Below are 23577 nucleotides of genomic sequence, written 5' to 3' on the forward strand. Positions count from 1 at the left end.
CAAAGGGCATCAAAGAGAAATGAGTCATAAATCTTCTCGTTCAAGCCCTCTGGAAATTTCAAAGAGGGTTCACACGAGGGCGGCTGAGTGTGCAGAAGAAACTGTTTCGTTTCAGTGACCAGCCAACCTCCCAGAATATCATCATCTGTCCGGTTTAACCATGTAAAGTGGAGCAGGGACAGATCTGCTCTTCCCCCACACAGACCATCACTCATGAATAAATCATATCTAACAAAACGCTTGCTGAGGACACCCATATTTTAAAGCTTCTCTCATCTCCGCTTCATGTTTCTGCCATCCTGCACAGCTTCATTCCCACATGTCACGCGACAATTTTCCACACAAAACAATCCAGCTCATCTGCTGTGCTTGGACTAAAGTTTCAGCTGCATGTGATGTGAACTGTCCCGATTCGTGATTGAGGTGAGAGACAAACGACTGCTGGTCCAAGTGCGTCAAAACAATGATTTTATTAAACGCATGTGTGGAGGAAATACATCATCACAATCCTCAGCATGTGTCAGGGTATAACGCCCCCTCATGCGTCAAAGCAGATACATAACATGCATAAGTTACAGTAACCACAGCTCCACGCCAGGTGCTTCCTGTTGGTCTTCTTACTCTCGCTTATCTTTGGAATATCAGAAACACATCCTACAAAAACTGTCACTTATGCAGGCACAAAATGCAGTTACAAGCAAAATATGTCTGAACTCTTACCTAGAAATGAGTCTATATAGAGTGTGTGTGTGTGTGTGTGTGTGTGTGTGTGTGTGTGTGTGTGTGTGTGTGTACCCTCACCTTTCACCTCGCCAACTAAAGCTTATAACCTCTTACCAGACAGACATTTGCAATATGTGTAATAACATAACTGAAACTATATGTGTAATATATTGAATAAATGTTTTAATCAACTACTCAAAGCTTAATAAAAAGGATATAAGAGAATAAACATGATATTAAAATGATATAAAAAGATATAATCCCCACAGAATGTTCTGCGCTTCCTCCTCTTACACACATGTATTGCTCTGGACTTGGAAAAGCATCCACCTATCCTAATTTGGATATGTCCTTTTTGTTTCGGTACAAGTTCCTCTCTTTGAGCAACTTCCTGTGTGGGCTGCAGCCCCCTGGTGGGCAGTCAAAGTACTGCAGTTGGGCTGCTAGACATAATTTATAGTAAACTGTTTTTTGTTTTTCTAATTTTTTGAAGTTGCTGATATATCTTTAATATTTTTAATAATTTTCATATATATATATATATATATATATAATATATATATATATATATATAAAATCCAGGTTGTTAATCAGGTGTCACATGTAAAGCTGTTAATGGAGAATCAACCTTAAAAAACTGTCAAAAGATCAAAATTAATAATTTTAAAAAAGCACTTCATGTTAGGCTCATGTGTTGATGAGAGGAGGCTGCAGAAGAGTCACTTGGCATCTCCTGGGAAGACGCTTATACATTCCCCATGGCCTTGACCAACATAAATGCATTCTCAATATTGTTAGCATAATTATAACTTAACTGTAACTTCAACCCCCAAAAATAACTCTTACACCCTGACCAGGTCTTTGAAGAGAGCCAGGCAGGCGTAAAAAAACAGGGGTGACAAAGTCAGTTTAGGTTATTGGTCAACTTCAGACAAATGTGATCCCAAGAAACCTCCTGGCTAACAAAACATACAGTACTAAGAAAAAGTCTTCTTTCCTTTTTTTACATTACACTGTGGTGTAATGGTTTTTGTTGTTGTTGTTGTTTTTTTTAAAGTGGTCTGAAGCAATAGTTCTTCAGGGCTTTGAAAGGTCTTTCAAAACTTCTGTGAGCAGAAGCTTTTTCACTCACTTTCAGACCCGTCCTTGCGCCGGACCATTTACAGATGGATGTTTTTGTTTGTTAACTTACTTAACACTGAAATATGAATCATTCAAGCACCTAACTCAAGAGATGAAGCAGTATCATCTATGCACAACAGGCAACTTAGCAGTAAACCAATTTAAAATTGGTTTACTGCTATCTTTAGCCCTTTTGTTACTAGCAGCCTGTTGTAAAAGCACATCTTTGTTAAGTTGAATTTACAAAAATTGCCAAACTGTTTGACAGGCACAAAATGGTAGTATGTTTGCAATAAAAGGTGATTCCTCAAGAGCTATTCGCCAAAAACTGTAGAGTGTCTTTAAATGTGGAGGAACTGAACAAGTGGAAGACAAAAGAGTAGATGGCAGCAGACGAACAGTATCTGAAAATCCTGTTCTTGAGAAATGGGAAAGACGCAGCAAAGGCCTGAGAGGACCTCAGAGATGTGTCTGGCCCTCCTTAGATGCTTAGATGATTGGATTTGTAGCTTATATTTGCCCTCTTTTGACAACGCTAACAGAATAACGGGTTCCTCCCTCGTTCAGTGAGGTTTCCACAGGTCATGTTAAGTCAGAAGAAAAAAGGAACACTTGACTGATGAAGCAAATGTTTGAGTAAATGCTTAATCAGTGAATTTAATCTTGTACCTAATTTGTCCAAATGTGACTTATTTCCCACATATTTTTGTTCTTTAATGCCCTGCAGAGTCCTTGTTGAGAGCAATCCTGATTTGAAGCAGCACAGCAAACAAATGTAACTTGCTGTGACTTTGTGTTATTTCGGTCCTGCTCACTCACTGGCACTGCGGGCCTCTGCCCCCCTGATGGGGGGGAAGTATCGCCTCAGGCCGTCCAAAACTGCAGCCAGTGTAATAAATTCACAGCTGAACCGCAGCCTCCTCCCTGATTATTGCTGTCTTGGCCCGATAGGTACAGATGAAATTTTCCACTCCTCATGTGCAGGATTGCAAGTGTTATGCAAACTGGACATAACTTTGCAGGAGCTGTGTGGTTTTACATAAGTGTAGGTCCCATCTAGATAAGAGTACAGCACTAAAACCACTCAGTTTGAGGGTTCAGTTTCAGTTAGAGGCCTGCACACTGCAGAACTGTGTGTTTAATCCTAATTAGTGGACATTCATTTTATCTTAAGTGCCTCTAAACCACAACAGCGCAAAGTACAGATGATCTGAAGGGTAATATTATTAGTTGTACAGGTGGAGTGTTTAGTAATGGAAAAATAATAAAATAAGTAATGGAAGGAGATGTCACCACTGACATCTGGACCGCCATTGGCTTAAATCACAGTTCGACTCTTGTTTATTTAATTTGGGTGAAGAAGCTTCTCTGTTGGGAGTTGCTGCATAATTTAAATGTAGTTTTATAGTAAAGACTGTACAGTTAGGGACACAAACGTGCACCTTTGTTTTTATTAAAAAAACACGTTGGGTAGGGAACAACGTGATTCGGACTTTAACGGGGTGTTAGCGCTGTGCTCAGTCTCATTTTTCTTCACATTGTTGGAAATAAGCAGGAAAAGGAAAAACAGCTAACGTGTCCTCTCCCCTCTCCTGTTAATCAGACGCTCGACGGCGGGCAGAACGTCATCCAGCTGGAGACTGCGGTGGGTGCGGCCATCAAATGCTTCGACAACGCCCTGGGAATAAATGTTCCCCGCAGCCGCTTCCTGCCGGTCAAGACTACGTCGGACCTGCTTCTGGTCATGTCCAACCTGTACAGCCTGGATGCCGGCTCGCTCAACATGAGCCCGAAGAGAGAGTTCCCGACAACGCCGCACGTCAAACTGGGCAGCTCCTTCACCAAGGTAATCACACCAGCTGTGGAAACATCGGAACATCTGTCACTGCGTGTGCAGCCTGTTGATCTCACGTGTGGCTGTGATGATAATAAAAAGTGCCGAACTTTTTCAAAGCCACTGATTAAATGTTGATTAAATACTTCATTAGAGATTTGTTATGACCATTGTGATGTTAAATGGGATTCTAAAGTTGGGTCGTAAAATAAATAAATTCTTCCAAGAAGGTTTCTGAGTAATCTCCTGATCCTCAGAGGTTACACCACTGATGCCCCCAAATTTCTGATTCTCAGTGACGGTATTTAGTCAGTAATTTAATTTGCCAAAGGATCTGTGGGGTTGAAAAGCTCACATACAGATGACTTACTTTTCTCTGTGTCTGCGCTCAGGTTCAGGAATACTTGATCCGCTTCGAGAGCATTCCCGACATGCTGGAGCTCGACCATCTGACGGTGTCCGGAGACGTCACCTTTGGGAAAAACGTGTCGCTTAAGGTAAAGCTCTGCAGTCAGATGCGTTTTTTAAGACGAGGAAACCTTGTTTTCTTTTGTTCCATAATGCCAGCATGTGAGCTACAGTTGTTTTCATGGCCACAAAACGTGTTCCAGCTATTTAATTTACTCTGAATATAACGACGTTGAGCGTAATAAATCCAGAAAGCTCGCCGACAGTAAAAGAAACTTGCTGTTTTAGTAATGTGGTGGAGAAGAAGTGCAGAGAGAATTGAAGACATTAATTTCAGACTTTGAACCTGCGTGCTTCTGTTTTTGATTTACGGCTTTAATTAAATTCAGTCCTGTCATCATTTCTGTCTCTACAGGGCACCGTCATCATCATCGCCAACCACGGAGATCGGATCGATATTCCGGCTGGCTCCATGCTGGAAAACAAAATCGTATCCGGCAACCTCCGCATCCTGGACCACTGAGGCCTTCTTCACCCTCATCGTGTGACGTAGTCCCCCGTAATCCCTGTCATGTGACCCATTTGACATGTTGACACGACATCAAGAGATTGTGAGAGGATATGACTTTTTCCCCTGGAGGCTGAGTGTGATTGCATGTGCAGTGCTACCCTGCAGTCTCAGCATTAAGAAGCAGTTCGCCTGCTTTGATGGTTGGAAGCAGCTGGGATATACTGCCCTCTGCAGGCTGTTCATCACATAACCTTTAAAAGTATTACTAATGAACTAATCTTAGTGATCACTTTAAACACTTTTATCCAGATTAGGGAGAAAACAACTCACCCTTTGTTTTCTTTTCTTCTATATTGATTTTGACTTTTGTTGGCCAGAAAATAAAAAATAATATATTCTAAATAGGTAGGGATAATATACTGATATACTCACATATTATTAGGGACACTAGTGGGAGTACAGTTTGGAGAACAAATTAGATTTGGGGTTTTTTGCACTGCTAATGCAATCACAAAGATGAAGTCATGGGCATTACGGGAAGGTTTTGACCTCTTATTTCAAGCACAAAGACGTCTCTGCTGGACTCGATACGGTTTCGCAATTTAGCCGCAGCAAAACACACAGAGTTGTGTAATGTAAACCCAGCACAGGGTCCTGATTTACCACTGAGTTCAACAATACAACAGAAAAGGATGTCTAGCAGTGCAAAAATGACTTACTGGTACATCAGATTTCTTAGAAACCCAAGTGGAAATGCAGCGCTTAGCACTGGTTTGGAGAGGTGTCATGAGGAACCTCTGCTGGATTTTCAGGGCTAATGCAAATGTCATTTTATTAGGGAGGAAAAAATTCAGATATCAGGCGTGTCAGCAGTTTATTCCACAAACTTGCCCTCAGTCTGCCCTCAAATGTAGCAGGTAACAGCGACAAAGTGGATACAAGCACCAAAAATAGAGAAGTCAGTAGAATTCTCAAGTGTACAGCTTAAAAGCTTCTTCAGAACTTCTTTGCTTCGTTTCTAACTAAAATATTTTATAATTGAAACATTACAACACTGGTGTTTATGACAGTATACAAACACTGATGGTACTTTTAAGGTTTTCTGATATTTTATGAGACAGAATAAGATTCTCTGCATTCATTTTCCAACAGAAATAGAACATTTGGTCTGATTTAGCGACTCTTATGCGTCCAAATTACCAGCACCATTAAAAAAAAAAGGTACTGTGGTTAATACAGCTGTGTCTGCCTATATTCATCCAATGAGAATGAATTTACACTTCATGTAAAGCTCCTTTTACCCTCGGTGCACACCCTGTCAGTCCATCCTGCACCCCTGCGCTCCTGTTAGTAAATTATTCTGAATCAAATGTTTATAAATGAGACAAAAAAGACTTCTAAAGTTGACTCTGCTCAGTGGACTCTGTGTAATTTGACACTAAGATCATTTAAAATCATCAAGACTAGCTGACTTCATCTGGCAAGCCTCTTGAAAATGAGCTTTTAAATGGATAATTGACTTTACCACAAAAGACTTTGGTACTTGTATCCACTTGTGAAAGGTGTCCCGGGAGTACTAATTTGTCGGCTGCACTATGAGGATGGACCGACCTCTGTAGTACCATCGGCTCAGCTGTGACGCCGCAGAGAGCTCTGAGAGCATTGTTAATGGAGGCGAGGCTGCTCTGCTGCAGAAACTGAATGATATCATTTCTAAATAACGCTTTTATGCCTCATGCTCAGTAAAAAAAAACACAAACAGAAAAGAAACCGTATAAAGCTTTTTTCATATCGGCACATTTTTTGACCAAAATGTTCTGAGATTGTCTGATGTTGTCGGATCAACTGATTAAAACGATCAATAACATCAATATAACCAGCTCTCCAGTTTATATAGTATTGATGTAGCTGATACAGACTTCTCACTGACTTTAACTGCATTACCATCCACAAGTCGGTGTTTGCATGTGTTTAAAAACACTCAGAACCGTTGGAAACATGAGAATAAATGGCAAAGGCGACGGCTTGTTATGCACGTGGCTCAAGTGAAGCTTGGCTTTCATTAGTTTCAGGTTTCACTAGTGTCATATCACCGTACCCTCTCAGTTTATTGGCTTCAAAGGATGAAGACCCAAAGATATTACATTTCGAGCAGCGTTCTGATGGAAATGTGACTTTTATGTCCTTTGCTGCACTCTCCTGCTGATTTTCTTTCACTACGAGCCGCATCTAAAATGCGCGAGCCGTCATTAGATCTGTTGTTGCCGTGAAGATTAAACAGAGCAGCTTTAAGCTGAATTAGTGGAGCCCACGAAGCCCGCAGCGACGTCTGTGCTGAGAAATAATTGGGTACTGCGATATGAGATTTTCTGGGACAGGATGTAATTTTAAAGTGAAGGCCTTTATTCGTCTCTGTGTGGAGTAGCTGACGAGAACATCACATTGTTGTGTATTATTTTTTCCGGTTTGTTTTCACCTTCATGTCGTGTGAAACCTCAGCGTTTCTCCGGTTTCTCTGCCCATCCCATCACTCAGCGTTATTCCTTCACCCAAAGACACGAGGTGCTGTGTTTTCTGCAGTGTTGGGGCACACACACATACACATATTCATTTACATAGGTACATGTACACAAAGTTTCAGTGTGAGTATACTTGAGATGGGTCCGACCCGTGCGGACCGAAAGCAATAAGTGTTGATCTGTGACAGCGACGAGGTCTCAGCCCAGACCGCTTCTGCCTCTTCAGAGGTGAATAAAGTGCAATATGAAATACCGAACACGTGTACTGTGTCATCTGTCCGTCAGTCAACTCTTGAGAGATGTCGGCAGAACATTTATTAATGTTTCTGGAAGGTTTGCAGAGAAATCTAGAACACTGATCCAGTTTCTTTACTCATTCTAATCATTTGTATGACCACCTGGTGGCCTCTGAGTGTAAAAGCACCAGAAATCATGTGTATGGAGCAGTCAGGGTATGAATTAATAGTTCATAAACTCGACTCATAAAACAATCAACTCAATGTGCAGAAGCAGCTGCTTGACTTCGTCTAAAATCTCTGTATTTAAGAGATACCAACTGACCCTGAACTAGGGTTGGACTGTCTTCTTCCGGTTATTTCCTTCACAGGTCGCCACAGCAAATCATCTGCCTTCATCTCACCCAATCCCAGCATCCTCTTCTGTCATATCAACTCTCTTCATGTAATCCTTCACCACATCCATGAACCTTTTCTGGGGTCTCCCTCTTTCTTCCTGCCTACCAGCTTCAGTATTCCTTTGTCCAACATATCCACGACCCTCTCCGCTGCACGTGTCCCCGCTGCTCGACCTGAGCTGTCCCCCTGATGTACTTCTTTCTAATCCTGTCCATCCTGCTCACTCCCACTGAAAATCTTAATATGTTCACTTGTCATCTCCAGCTGTGCCTTTTTTGTCTTTTTCCATCTCCAAACCATACATCCTAGCAGATCTCATCAGCATCTTGTAAACCTCTGACATAATTTTTTAGCAGTTAATTTGAAAGACTACCTAAATTTATCTATTTAAGAGTTGATTCAAAGTCAGCAGAACAAAAATGAGACTTCTGTAGAATCAACAGGTAAATCTGATCGAGCTATTTCCTCTCACTTCTATTAACTTGTTGTGTAAACCGTAGTTTTTGTTTCAGTTAACTTACATTTTGTTTAATAGCTTTGCACTGACGATGCAAATAAAACCCAGCACACGGTGAAATGTGTCACTTTTACACTTTATTGTTTAAAGTCGTTTACAAAAAAGTGTTTGCTGGAAACATTCATTGCTTTCGCCTTTTACAAGCACAAATACACTCCGAACAAGAGAGGAAGAAGAGCGAGTGGAGGGCGGGGGCGGGGTCAGGCCTGTGTTCGTGTAGAGAAACAGTACAGAGACGGAGGGAAGCCCTTAAAAATCACACACTTAATCCATGACAGAAGACTGGGTTAGAGAGGCAGGACGCACATCTGAATCCAGATTTGACTTCTAACTCGTGAGGTATCCTCAGTAGACCTTAGCTGTGTGTGTGCGTGTTTGTGTGTGTGTGTGTGTGTGTGATTCATATTCGTATTTTCTCCCTGAGGTGAGTTAGTGTGTTGCACTCTGAGGATACTGATGGACATTATCTGGAGAGCTACTTAATGTGTGGACACATGAGCACACGTACAAACTGCACACATACAATCAACACGAACGTATAAATTACAGCTTCGCACTCACACGCACTACTTTTACCTGCAGATACGAGTGTGTCCACGCAGACCTGAGGCTCTGTGTGAACAGTTTGGAAGTGACTGATTAGTAAAGCTGCTTCATTTTCTGGAGGTTTCTACAGTTTGAGTGTGTGTCTCGTTCGAGTGAAGTGGGCGAACAGCAGTGATGTTACAGATGTGTGCAGCAGGAGAATCTGTGCTTTCACGTAAAGCTCCAAATATCAGGACAGTGGTCTCCAAGGTCAGCATTAACTTTTCAAACAGCATCTGATAAATGATCTGTAGTAGCTCATCCTGAGCTTTTGATCACAGCACACAGTTTTCCTCAGCACATGGAGTTGGATTCGGTTATTTTGCATCTCTGCTTTACGTTGTTTTCGAGGCAGAGCTTCAAACTAGTTTCAGAATTTTTTTTTTCCCCTTCGACTTTTAGCTCCGTGTGATGTCATTCAGAGCTGACATCCCACCTGTTGTTTGCATAGCCAATCAGAAGAAAGTTGGCTTAAATTTTTTTTAAAAAAAGGGATAAAACTGCTTGTTTCATGCAGAGGACGAACTGATGGGAGGAACCAAGGCACAGTAAAAGATAAGGATTATTTTGAACTGTGACTCATGCAAAGCTACTTTAAGAGACTCTAATCTGGAGCATCTGTAGTGCTGCGACTTTTAAAAAGAAAAGCTTAGACAAGAAAAATGAAAAATATTTGTGGTTTAGTGCAAGTCTGATGTTATTAGAGGAATCAAATCTCAAGTTTAAGGTCACGTTTCAACGTCGTTTACTCTTCAGTCAAAGGACTATCAGACGGGTTGGCGGGCAGATATTAAATAACTAATCATACATAACTAACCCGTGCACTGGAGCTGAAACAAAAATCTCTCCTTAAAAAGCTCTACACTTAGTTTGAACATGCAGTTATTGTTCACATTTAGTTTCTATGATAAGTTCTGAAGCAGTTTGTTATCCGCTTCCAATGAATCAATACAAAATTAATAAAAATAAAGAGGCATCATTGTGCGGTTTTTCCACTGTGTTTATCTCGAACCTGGTTGTCTTGAGTCTGACTAACTCGTCCATCCTGAAGCTAAGATGTCAGCAGAGAAAAACTTCTTTCCTCAGATTAAGTCCCATTAAAGAAACTCCAGGGCGTAAGGTGTTTACAGATTTAAGCATTTATGTGGTTTAAATATAAAGATAATAGAGTGCAGTTGGTTGTTTAGGTCCTTATTTAAAGTAAAAGCATCAGTGGAAGACAGTTTTCATCATATGTAGTAAAAGGTTATCGAATAATATATTATATTTAAATCAGAGCTCTACATCGGAAACAAACTACAAAACGAGGCCTTTCATGTCTCACACTTTATGCTCTACTCTTCTATTTTCTCTCATAAAGGCTTAAAATGACTCAGCACTATATTGAAAGAAATGTATATATAATAGCTCTCCAAGTTACTATATTAACTATAAAGTTAATAAATTAAGCCTAACAGCTCTCATTCTTGTTTTTAATCAACATAAAATATAACTAAGAGCAGCCCTGATATCTGAAGCTCGACCTTGTTTGGAAAGCACAAGTTAACACGAAGCCCTAATGAGCGCACACGCGTGCATAAAGAGAATTGTGAAGCTTAAAGCCGTGCGTGTGTGTGTGCTTGTGTCAAACCTGAGTCAAACCACAGCAGATGTGTTTGTATCTCCTGCTTTTTGTTGCTCGCTCGATGCGTAAGACAGATGGGACTTCCTGCACTGTGACGATTCACGCCAGAGGAGGAGAAACCTGCTGAAATGACTTCAACTGCCTCGGTTTGCATACTTTTAGGTGTAGCTGAACAAATAGTGCGTAGATTTTTTTTCCAGCCTCCAGTAGGGCACGTGACAAGAAAAGGATTTTAAAATACTGGCGTAACTGCAATGCTGTCAAAAGGACGTCTAATACATTCGGAGCTCAATACTAATACCGATCAGAAAACCGTACCGCATCTGGCACAGTAGTGATCTTGCTTTGACTGTGCAGGTGTGCCTCAGACATCTCAGTTATCACGCAGAATAAACCAGACACTGTCCACACATGAAAAGCATCTGACCAGAGGGGTGTGCTGAGAAGCAAGGTCAATGTGGCCGCCAGGCTTTCTTCAATAATACAGTCTGCCCAGCGCATTCACTTCTAACCATATTCACTGTAAAAGATGGCTGAAAACCGTATGCCTGCATTCATTTAGGTAGCCAGCAGGGGGCGACTCCTCTGTTTACAAGAACACTTTCTGGTTGTATTGGAGTCAACACTTTCCTGATACCTTAATGGGCTCAGTTGCTGGTTTCAGGTCATATATGCCCCCCATATGCTTTCAGGTCAAGCATAAAATTACTATTTATACATGTCCTGCATCACCAGCTGAATGCAAGAACTCTCAATGACAATGCAACACATTTTGCACGTCTTCCTTCACCAGTATAATTAAAAGGTACTCCTTCCTTCAAAACATTACACCTAACGTAGTCTGGAGCAGATTATGTCACCAGCATAACGTACCATGTGATCTAGACATGGTTAACAGAAAGCCATCTTTGTGACTTAAAGTCTGACTTGAGGATAAAGATACCTCGCTGATCCACTAATCTTGGTTTGCAGTGCACCCCTCTGGTCTGGTTAGCGTGTGTGTCTGCAAGTGTGTGTGTGTTTGTGTAAAGTATAACATTAGCTACATGGCTGCGTAGAGATTCACTCACTTACCCACGAAGATATTTCACTTTAAAGGGAGGGAGCAGTCATTCAGGCCATTTGCAAAGATGCCTAGAAGACTCGGTTTCCCATAATGCTTTAGGAGGTTTCAGTTCCAGATCTATTGCTTTGCAAGGGAAAAGGCTGTGGTGATGGCTAATGAGATAGAAGAATAACTGAAGGGTTTAAACACACGACGTGAGAGGACGGGGTGTATAAATATGACAGATCTGAGTGGTGAACAAGGCAGAGAGAGACAGAACAAAACCCTCAGAACACACCTAAAACTTTATATCTGGTTAACAATATACTGAAGTTTCAAAATAAAACGCTTAATAGTATTGAAGTTATCTGACAGATAAAGGATGAAGCGATGCTCCAGGGCCATAAATAAACATCTTTGTTTAAATTAGCTCTAAGAGATGTACACAGATGTATAATGCAACAATAAACATGAATAAAACCGCAGGTTTGCGCTGCGGTGTGTTAGTAATTTAGATAAATACTGTTGAAAGTCCTTTCCAAGAAACAAACGCAAAAAAGGTTTGACCCAGCAGTGTTCTTTGTTTGGTTTTTCTCTCTCTGGTTTCACATGAAAATATAGAAATCTTTGTCGTCATTCATGAAAAAGCAATACAAAGGTCACTTAAAAATGAGAGAGAGAGACAAAAAGTCCAGAAAAAAACAGATCTGGGAAGGTCCCCGTGTTAAATACGGGGTCAGCATCCAAATAAAACCTCCAAAGAATGCTGGGAAGTTCCCGCCGTTAGTCAAGGGGTCCCTGGAAGATGAGTCTGACGTAGCCCTGCTCGCCGCTTAGCTGCTGGGCGCAGAAGGGGCAGGCGGCGTGGAAGGTGTGTGTGCCGTGAGGAAGCGGGATCTGACTCCAGAAGGCCGCAGTCTTCTCCGAACAAACGTGACCGCAGGGGTTAAAGGCGTGAGTGGGCGGGGCCGCGTCCACGTAAAAGCCCGCCTCGCAGCCCAGCCACAGCGCCACGTACGGCCCTTTGGTTCTGCACATGGGACACTCCCTGAGGCGGCCCTCCCGGCCCTCCCTCTCCTCGCGGTGGTTGCCCCAGTTGTGGTAGCCGTGCACGTGACCGCACTGGAGGTAGACCCAGGGCTGCTTCTCGTCAGGTGTGTCTTTGCGACGCATTGAGGGAAAGGCCAGCGTGTTGAAGCCCACGGGACATTGCGGGCGGGCCGCGTTGATCTCCTGCCGCAGCGCCTCCAGGTGTTTCAGGGTGGGAGTGCGGGCCAGGCCTTCAGCAGTGCGCCACAACAGGGTGGCGCCGCAGAGGTCGATAAGGGAGCCATCAACGAGCTCCTGACTCTCCGTCTCCACCTGAAAGACAGAGGAAGGGTAGCAGGTTATACCCAGAGTCAAATTTAGACAAAACTGAGATTTTCACCCACAGGTAAGAAAAAACTTGCTTTCAACAACTTTTTTTTAAAGCTAAACAAAAAAAAGTGGAAAAGTGATGATTTATTGTGCACAGAAGACCTTAATGACACCGAAAGCCTACAGCATTATGTCCGACAGGAGCTGATTAGGTAGGAGCGGCAAGATGATGAAGTGCTATTGGTTCTTGGCCTCCCTGAGCAAGTCCAATAAAAAAAAATCCAAGAAAGGTCTCAATTGTCCCAAATTTAAATATTTTTCAACACAAAGCAATAATGAAAAAAAAAAATCATAACTGGATTCAGTAACAAATGCGATTGCACACAAAAGTAAAAGTTAACTCTTTAGCATATTTTATGACCCTTAAATATCGAACCAATTTCTTCACCCTGGACTGGCTGCTGGTCAACTACCAAGCAAACACAGAGACAGACAACCACACCGACGACCAATTCAGAAACACCACTAATGTGTGTCTTTGGAGAAGAACGGGAGGTTTAAACCAACAATTTTGGTGACAGTGTAAACTATTGCATTGCAGTGAGCCTATACTTTAAAAATAAACTGAACACTTAAGGATCTGTGGCTTTCCCAATAGTTAGCTTTTAAAAAAGTTGTCGTGGTCCGTGCAAATGCAAATCCACACTGAAGTTTACTGGAAATTCTCACCTTTGAACAAGTCGTGTTCACTCATTTCATTTGTTTTTATTGTTATTTTATTGTATGGTTGTAGCAACCTAGTACTTTACTCGCTATAGCTACTATTAGAAACAAAAGATTTCACATTCTGAAATTCGACTTTTCTGACAGCAGCTACACTCATGATTCAAATATCCTGTGGAACATGTGAAATTTTATATAATTTTTAAAACAAACATTAAAACGTGTTTGTTTAGAAGGTTTTAGTCTTTGTGCACCCTGCAGGAAGAATTTAACCTTTTCCAAATACAGCTGGTTTTATTTTAGTCATTCGAGCCTTTGCATTCAGTGACCTCTCCTGAGTGCCACGCCTTTAACCCAGTGCATGCTGGGATACGCTCAACCCTGAAGGTTGGAAGAGTATAAAACATGAAACATCGGGGCTTGCAGGATCTGTCTGACCACAGTAGGTGGCAGCGTAGCACAAATATCCACATGTCTCCCTCTGACAGATGTGGATTTCAGGGAGGGAAGCACGGGACTGACAGCTGGAGACAACATGGCATGAGGAAACTGAAATGACGGCGGCAGACGGGGCAGGACAGAGAACTGGTGGAAATTTTGGTGAAGTACAGTCTTGAAGTAACTGCTCGGATTGGCTCTGTAAGATCAGACAGGATGGGAAATTCCATGTTGAGATAACCAGAGGACACCAGGGTGAGGGCAGTGTGAAAAAACAAAACAGGAGACAAACAGAAAAAAGGGAGAAAGAGAAAGGGCGGGAAAGTGACACAATAAGTGACACAGAGATGAGGGTGAAGTCAGCTCCCAGGTGTTTTGATGCCATCAGTCACCCTAACACTGACACCCAGGTCACCCTGTGATTCAGGGTGAACAGATTTACATAGCGGCAGCATTACATCACCGCTGGCTCATGTGTCCCTCCTGGTCTGTAACCTTCATGTATGTCGTTATTTATGTCAGTAATGCCCTTGTTCGGCAATAACACAGAATCACATCTGCCCAGTAAAATAACACACTCTAGTTTTATCCAGAGGAACACTGATCAAGTTAAATGATGAAACATAATAGAAACACAGCTAACCTACACAAATGTGATACACATTACAAATTCGTCTACAGTATGTGGGCTTCTTTTTAACATATAAATGCAAACAGATTAACAAATAAATGCTTCTGTGCTGGTTATCGTCTCATATGCACCACTGTGAGGGTCACTGATAAAACACATCAAACTGCAATACTGAACTTAAAATAGATTATTATACAATCATCAGGATATAATATTTACCACTGTACTACATACCTACATCAATGATTTAAGAAAATGTTGGTGATAGCAGATTTAAATAAAAAAACATACATGGTCAAATTCATGAATTAACCAAACCGATCTTCTGTTATTAAATGTGTCACAGCTAACTCAGACTTTTTGAAGAAACTCTTTACCTACATTTACTATTGAACAAACGCAATGTGGAATACATGACTACAATAATGGCCTGAGATAATGTCCTCCCTTTTCATTAAAGCCTGGCTTCGTGTCTGATGCAGAAATACCGAAGCACAGAGGAAAGATGCACAGTGGAAACGCGGATGTAGCTTCTGGATCTGAAAAGTAAAGCCAACCTGGCAGCGCCTGACTCAGCCTCAGCAGACACTTTCCTGACTTATTTTCTCAGCAAGTCCCTTCAGATCACACTGATTAAAACATTAAGTCTATTTTGTTTATTTGGAGGATTATCCAGGGTTATCCTCGTTGGCTAACATCTTGAGTCGGTGCAATGACTCGGTTGCAAAACACCAAAATGGTGACAGCAAACATGCTCATTGCAAGACAGAAAAAGTCTGCATCCGTCATAAAGGTCGATTACAGCCCCAAGCAAAAAACTAAAGTGGCATCACAACTGCTGGTGTAAACTACACATGGGTGTTGTTGTTTTTAGACATTATTTTTGCGGCATTTTTAGCTTTATTGGAGATTTTTTAGACAGGAAAGTAAGGAGCGGTCACAATAAAACCCCAGCCACTGGATCGAGCCTTGAGGCATTTGGTCATTTGTTCAAACTCACACTCAGTTCAGTGTTATGCCAGGTTGTTGTGCACCTTTTGTAGTTTTTTTAACCTGGTGTGCTGCATTCACCTTCAGAGTAAAAGCTGCAGCCAACACGTTACAAAATGCTCGTCTTTTACTTTGAAGGCCAACTGCATGTTACACAATTTCATTCCTGCTTGGAGAGCAGCTGGAGAGTTTTCTTAGACAAGTCAGAGTTTTCCGTAGAAACTATGGGCGACTGCGGAAATCTGCAAGCAACCAAAGAAACTTTAAGGAGGCCAACTGGTTGGGGAACATACATTTTCCCCTCATAAATGACGGACAAGCTACCGTCAACGTGGTTAGTAGTCATGTGACTGTGAAACCTCAATACTAGCACTGAATGGGGAAACTGACCATCAGCTCACTGTCCTGAATGGTCAATATTATGGTCATGCGGCGACCATAATATAGCCTTCAAACTGCCCAATTTGAACACAGTAGAGTGACGTCTGATGGAATAGAGTTAAAAGCAGTACAAACTCGTTATAGTCATTCATTCTGAGACTGAATCGCATAGCGCTGCCTTTTATTCATTTTGAGGCATTGTTTCGTTTTCCTTTCCTTTTAAAAACTCCCGGCCTGGATTAACATCGTCTGTGAGCCGATCCTCACCCTCAGGCTTTATGTTGCGTACTCCGGCTTTTCAGCTGGAACAGGTAAGAGTTCAGAAGGTTAAGAAAACCCTGTATTTATAAGGTAGCTTCTTCTAACCCACTTTAAAAAGACAGTTTAAAGAAGTATTTGTCTCCTCAGTGTATAATCATGCTCAAGCTTAATGACATAAGAGCCCTCGGTCCATGTAAACATCGAGATGCTCTCACCTCCTCTCAGAGTTTAATTTAATTACACTGAAACCGTTAAATTATCAGGACAAAAGCTTGTATTAAAGCAGCAGGAGCTCAGACACTGCACTCCGATCATTTGTCATCCCTCACGAAAACCCCCACAACAACACTACCCCCCACTACAACCCACTGTTATATGTGTGTGTGCGTGTGTGTAGACTGCACTGTAAGATATTCCTAATTATGTCAAACAGAAGGGCAAACCAGCTGCCCTGCTGGTAAAGGCTGACTCAATCCACCCAATAACTGAAACAAACTTGTGCATGTTTCATCTTCACCTCCCAGTAACGACGCAAAAAAGCTACCAAAAATGCTTCTGATGAATCTTTATCCCCATCATGTCATTTAAAGATTACACACCGTGGAGCTAAACATTAAACCAACAACTCAGGGGCTTTTGGCAAACGTGCTGAGCCAATTTATTCAAGACTATTCAATCACAATGTCCTTCATGTGTCAGCGTCCGCTACGGCAGAGCAGTTCTCTCATTAAGAGAAGTGCACTTGAGAGTTGAGGAAAAGACTATTAGAAGCCAGTAAGATGTTCAGTTTTCAGCCTTTTCGGTCAAAAATAATGTTGTTGTTTAATGATTTAAGGTTGTTGGATGAGTCCAACACTCAGTTTTTAATTCTAGTTTTGATATCGAGTGAATAGAAACCAACACCTAACTGGACTGAAATGACATCTGCTGGAAGGTTTCTAAGCAGTTTAACCCTGAACAGAAATCTGATCCCTTAACTTTAAATATGGAGGTTGTGCTGCTCCTGCCACAAAAAGATCCAGTCCAGGAAGCATTTAAGACAATCATGTTGTTGTAGTGATTCCCATCTACACTTTATTGTAGTAAAGATATCGAGAAGCGTGCTTTATGTCTTATTTTTGGCTAAGAAGACCTGGCAACAAAGACAAGCTTTTTAAACCTCATCCTGAATCAGAGTCGCAAAACTTTTAAAGCACTTATTATCAGATTTTTTCGCTACATTTTATTCCCTGATGGCCAAAATTAAAATTCATGTTAGGTCTATTTCCTCATTTATTTAGATAGGGACTGCATGGAGTCACTGCTGAGTAACAGTGGCAGTTGACGGAGTGTTTTTATTGCTTCATGCAGAGATGTGACTGGAGGCACAAAAATGCATTGAGCAGGTTTATTTCAGTTTCATCGTGACACAAGATTTCATTTCTTTCTTTTGGTTTCACATTATTCATCAAAGGCCAAAACAGAATAAAATCACACATGTATTTAGTCAGCTATTTAGTCATTAAATTCTAGTCTCAACAATCAAGATTTGAACTCCACTAAACAGGTTTTGGCCTGTTTAGGACTTTAAATAAAAGAAAAATATTTCATCTAAGTGGGGTTTACTAACTCAAACTTTTAATAAATCACAGAGAAAATACGGTAATTTTAAAATTCAATTCATGTTTTTCTTTTTTCTGTATCTCTGTGTAATAGCACATACAACAAAACAACAATGGGTGTAATATTTCAAACCAGGGCTCCAACATCCTCATTAGAGTTAAGGCTTCTTGTTGTAGTCACATGTTAAAGAAACATGTTTTAAGAAAGTACAAGTTATCTTTGTAGTAAAGTCCCACAGCCTTTCATCTTGTATAGTGATGTTACCCCAACTATAGCGACGCTGACAATGAAAGAGGACTCCACCTGAGCAGTAACCACTCGTATGTGCAGACGGTTTAAACACCATCGCGCTTTGTTACCGTGCGTAATGAAAATATGTGCTGTCCCGCAGCTGGCAATACAAATGATCAACCAGCTGTGAAATAACGAGTGGATGCTGTAGAGGTGGATAACACTGGTAAGTGTGTGGATGGGAAAGGGCAGGTGGAGATAAGGGAGCTGTTAATTTGTGGAAAGACTTGAGAGCAGGTGGGACACTCGATAAAGGGATGGATTAATATTACGGCTGCTGACTGTGTGCGCGTGGCTGATGATATACATCTTGTGGAGAGGAGGAGGAAGAGGAGAAGAAACAAAGACCTAATGAAACATCCCAACAGCCTCGTGAATCCAATCAGACAACTGTCCACACTGATGAGACGCAGACAGCGCCGCGACTGGCTGGGAGACTGTGACGTCAGCAGGAGGATCCCTTACATGGTCTTGTTACAAACAGCTTTGACAGGAGGGCCTGCTGCCATGGAGATAGCATCCCAGTGACCTCCTGGTGGGTGTTAAGCTCTGACTGACCTCCTGCTGCCTGAGTGACAGCGCTGCTATGCGATTGTGATGAAGTATGAGATGCTGTGATGGAATGTGTGCGAGGGAAATATGTTTTGCGGTTAACTGATTGCCACGGAGCAGAGAGACTGAAAATGCATTCATCATTTTAATCACAGTAACTCATGATACATATCCCGCGATAACTGTGGCATCGCGATACAGCAGTTCTGCAAGAAAATCACAATATTTGTGATTGCAGAAGAAAAAATTACCTCTAAAAAGGCAAAGACCAAGAACTGTACATTTCAAGGTTTTCATGCGTTTTTTTTTAGTAGTGATTAAAACAGGTTAAAATGCTCAAATCAAAATAAACATTAACATTTAGATGCTAATAATCACTGAATGTGTGATGATGTTTGTGCAACAATTATGCAACTTTGTCCCCCCTTGTGCTCCTGAGAGTTTCTTCTTTTAACCTTATTTTACTAATTACTGTGACTATTACCTGACAACTTTAAAAAAGTGGAAATATGCAGGAACTCATAACTTTTGGCCAGAATTGACTATTTTTGGTGACAAAGCGTGGCACAGGTTGCTAGGAGTTAGTGGAGACCACGCTGAAACCTGTGGAGCTGAAAAATGACAATCCACAGTGTCAAAAATATTGGCATCCACCAGCGCTTCCCCTCAGCTTCCTAGTAAACACACCTATTGTATATATTTTTTCAGAAAAACCTGACCTCAGGGTCAGTGTGATTCAAACTTGTATGAAATTTTAAGTAGATACACCTATAGAAAAAAGTAAACAGTTCATGTGTTCCTACCATCTTTCCCCGCTGCTGTGCTGAGCGTGTTTCTCGCAGGGTGAAGACGTTGCCGCAGACTGAGATCTCCCTCCAGACGCCTGGTTTGGAGTCCTGGCTGAAGCCGTTGCGAGGGTGCATCACCAGCACGCCGTTGGTGGTCAACCCGTCCATCTGACCATCAGATGTCTTCCACTTAGCAGCTTTCTCCTGAATGAAGCAAAAAACACGCTGATATTCATATGCGTTCAGCAGCCCTTCGTCCAACCTCCTATCATATTTAGCAGACTGAGCTTTCTCTACTGAGCATGTGTGAGTTTAGTGTTGCCACCAAGAGCACTAACAGGACACCATCAGTTGTTGTCCTCTGCTGTCAAACAATGACAAATTGAGAAGGACAGTAAAAACAAGAACATGGGAAAAGTAAAAGCAGGTTAAAGGTTTTAGAATAATATGAGAGCACACGCTCTACGACACGTCTTTCATGTCTTGTTTTCCTCTTTGTCCTGTGGTTCTTTAGTCTTTCCTTCTCTCATCCTTCTGCCTTTTTGCTCTCACAAACTCGCCCACACGTGTCTGAAGCTCCAGATGAAACAGTGCTCACCCCGAGGAAGATGCTCTTGGAAGAGTCGAAGCCTGCGGCGTAAATGCGCGCTGTGTAAGGCGGCGTGCGCTGGCACATAATGCGGCAGGCGAAGCGGGAGATGGTGCTTTGGACCGACTGAGTGTCTGCGTTACTCTGGCTGCCTGCCACTGTGTCCGTCACTACAAAGTCTATTGGACTCTCTGTGGATCGACCGATCTGGAGAAGAGAGATGGAAAGATTAGCCCACAATGCTTTTCAGCGATGTGATAATATAATGATGTATTACCTCAGGGGAAGCTGGTAGGATGAAAAACATAACAGAGAATGGAGACAAAAACTGCTAAATGGATGCAGAATGTGTCCAGGATGGAATCCATTAGGAAATTTGAAATACATAAGCCAAGACAGTTGGATAATCTTTAATAGCAGACAATATGCAGAACAAAGACATGCTAGAGACTTTTAAGTAGAGTCGAATTGCTTCACATGCATTGCAAACTTGTATAAAACCCATAAAACCCCTAAAGATGAGTACTTTTCTTCCCTGATAGCATCACCAGAGTACCATAAACACCACACAGGAAAGCCTCAGTGTTAGTGCTAGTCAAGACAGAACACAATGACTTTGGAGGAATTCTGTGTTAAAAGCTTTACTGATGCAGTAATATCTTTTGTCCAAATCTGACTAAGATGAATGATTCATGATTGGTTCATTTTATTACTCAACACAGTGAGATCAGGACACAGTCAGCTCCAAGAGTTAATGTCACCAGATGGAAAGAAGTCATTATGTGACATGGCTGAAAGCACCAGCAGAGCAGTAGACTGCTTTTTCCAAGCTTAAGGCGACTCACCAGTTAAGGTCATCAGGCAAAAAAAAATAATAATAATAGAAATTTTAACATTTACCATTTCATTAAAACTCCATCTGATGTAAAGATCATTTTATATCCAAGCATGCATCCGTTTTCTGCTGCTTATTCATGTCTGGGACACAGGGACTCCAGTCTAAGCAGAGATGCCCAGACTTCCCTTTACCCCTCTTCTGGTGAGGACACTGAAGCCAAGCCAACTGAGAAATGTGTTATCTGCAGCAGGTCCTGGACTTGCCTCCTTCTAGTAGGACGTCACTTAAACCTCCTCCTTTCAAATGACCAAGCTTGCATTTGGGATCTTATTCTTTTTTTCATAGATCGGCCAATAAATGAACAGTTCTGCCTTTTCTTATGCGCAGTTTAGGGCGCCAGGGATTATCCCGCCAACACCTCCGTGAATACACAAAGCACCGGACCCCCATGGATCCTTTTGCAGGTGGTAAACTGACAGGATGGTGGAGTCGAACATCGCTTGAGCTGACAATAAGCCCATTCACCGAGGCTCCTGGGTAGTTTCCTAATCTGGGCAGTACTTCTAAGGTTTTTTTGTTTGTTTTTGTTTTTGTTTTTGTTGCGGTTGTTTTTGCTTTTCTTTTTTTGAATCGCACTTAGTCTGGCCCCTCACCCAGGACCAATTTGCCTTGGGAGACCCTACCAGGGGCAAGTTGCCCCCGACAACATAGCTCCTGGGATCACACGGGCACGCAAACCCCTCCACCACGATAAGGTGGCGATTCATGGAGAGGTGTTACATTAAGGGCTTTTTTTTTTAAATTAAAAACATTTCTACATTTACATTTGTATACACCAGTGGTTCTCAAACTGTGGCTCATCCAGGGGGATGTGGACTATACAAAAGATTTTTGTATAGAAAACAAAACTCTGGTGATGCTTTTGTGTTATTTTTTTATTAACTAAAATTCAGCTTTGATCCTTGTTTATTGGTGACTTGATATGGATAAAGCTCAAAAAGAATCTCTGGTTTATACTTTGAGATATGGCACATTATGAAGATGCTGAACCTGTTTTAGTACACAGACAACTATAACTGAAGTACTTTGATATTGTTTTTCAAAGAGGCTTTTTTCTTAGCTTTTCCAAGTCCATTTGTGGCCCTTTATTCATGGTGCACATTGGAATAAAGGGTCCGTTATTACGAGAGGTACAAATTTGGAAGCAGTTTGCTGTAATCAGGACTGAGGTTTCAAAGTATCTTAAGTGTCTATGTGTCACTTCCACTGCTGCAGATCCAACTGCTGACTGTGTTGATAAGCGGGCCAAACCACAACAACTAACTTCCCATTATTTTCAGAAAGACATCATGCACTTCACCTCACACAGTGTGCCTCATGTCTCTCATTCCGGCGTCCCTTCAAGGGCTCTGCTTTAAAGATCGAAAATCCCTGCACTAAACACGCAGATGCTCTGTTACCAGCCTCTATTTAATATGTGTGTGAGTGGAGCAGTGAAGTGGAAAAAGTAAGGACTGTGAATTGGTTGTAAAACTCCAGGCACGGTGATAAAAGCTGGGGCTTGTTACCTGGAACATGTCTGTATTGCTGTCGTGGGTGTACTCCACCACCACCGTCTGGGCTCGAGACAGAGTGTAAGAGATGCTGTGCTGGTCTTTGTTGCTTATGGCCTGGAAAGACAGAAGGAAGAGATCAGATCAGCAACGAAAGCAGAATCAAACCCTTCACTTAAAATGCAGAAGACTGAACTGAGCATGTTTTCTATCAAAAACACCTCTGACATCTCCTCAATGATCCTTGCAGAAAATAACAGATGCACAGGGGAGTGGTGGAGATGTGTAATCATTAACTGGATCCATGTTCTTTTTGGTCAGTTAGGACCACACACAGGACAGAAACGGACAATCGCTCTTCCAGACTGCAGCTAAAGCCTGGCCTGTGCGCGAGTGCGTGTGTGAGTCAGGGTATAAAAGTGTGCGTTCTCAGAGAAGCCATTATGTGCAGATGTCAAACCAAAAAAAGCACTCTCTCACACACATACACAACTACAATTCCCTGATCATTTAACAGATTTTAGTGGATTTCTGGGCAGTCTTTGGGCTGATGATGGAAACACATGAACGTGTTCTACCCTGGATTTTGCAAGAAAATACTCAGTTACCTTCCACTGGACAGCTCACATTTGTTTCTCTTATAAACCTTGACCATGTTCCAGTTAAATCCCATGTAAAAACCATTGTCCAAATATATTTTAAAACCTTGACAAAACCTTGTACCTGATTTTTTTCCTTGTTCTGCAAACTCAGGGAAGCTCTGCTGAGCTTTTTTTTCCTTTTCTCTCCTGACAATTGTGTGTGTGTTTGTGAGATTCATTGTGTGCAGTACTTTAATATCACAGAACAAAAAAGCAGTTTCACAAAAGCCTTTGTTGGAGCACTGCAGGCCAAAACCACTGAACCAGTGTGTTTGTATTTGACGTTTTCATAAAAACAACATCCCACACCTACGCAGAGATGAATTAAAGAATGCAATTTTCCATCATTAAATGTTTAGGCCATGTGTTTAATGAATCTAACTGACGGCTGCAGCTTTGTGATCACTTGTAAGTCTA

The 23577-nt window shown here is 41.7% G+C and overlaps 2 protein-coding genes across 5 annotated transcripts in view; one reads left to right on the forward strand and one right to left on the reverse strand.

Moving 5' to 3' along the window:
- Positions 1-3349: 3349 nt before the first annotated feature.
- On the forward strand, positions 3350-7374 carry ugp2b (UDP-glucose pyrophosphorylase 2b; the record flags this gene model as incomplete). Its single annotated transcript, XM_040000064.1, has 3 exons — positions 3350-3691; positions 4072-4176; positions 4503-7374. Coding segments are annotated over 3 exons (555 nt in total), but the record flags the coding sequence as incomplete, so codon positions are not given.
- Positions 7375-8326: 952 nt separating this feature from the next.
- The window catches only part of peli1b (pellino E3 ubiquitin protein ligase 1b), a 64378-nt gene continuing 49127 nt past the window's right edge, over positions 8327-23577 (reverse strand). For all 4 annotated transcript variants that reach the window (XM_040000918.1, XM_040000915.1, XM_040000917.1 and 1 more), the window contains exons 4-7: positions 22535-22636; positions 20138-20335; positions 19555-19743; positions 8327-12885 (exon numbers count right to left, since the gene is read on the reverse strand). In XM_040000918.1, the coding sequence (XP_039856852.1) occupies positions 12307-12885; positions 19555-19743; positions 20138-20335; positions 22535-22636 (1068 nt within the window). In that variant the 3' untranslated portion in view covers positions 8327-12306. The remainder of the gene's footprint in view (positions 12886-19554; positions 19744-20137; positions 20336-22534; positions 22637-23577) is intronic.

Source organism: Simochromis diagramma, unplaced genomic scaffold (genome assembly GCF_900408965.1).
Source record: "Simochromis diagramma unplaced genomic scaffold, fSimDia1.1 OVJJ01000596.1, whole genome shotgun sequence".
In the NCBI taxonomy this organism is placed as follows: domain Eukaryota; kingdom Metazoa; phylum Chordata; class Actinopteri; order Cichliformes; family Cichlidae; genus Simochromis; species Simochromis diagramma.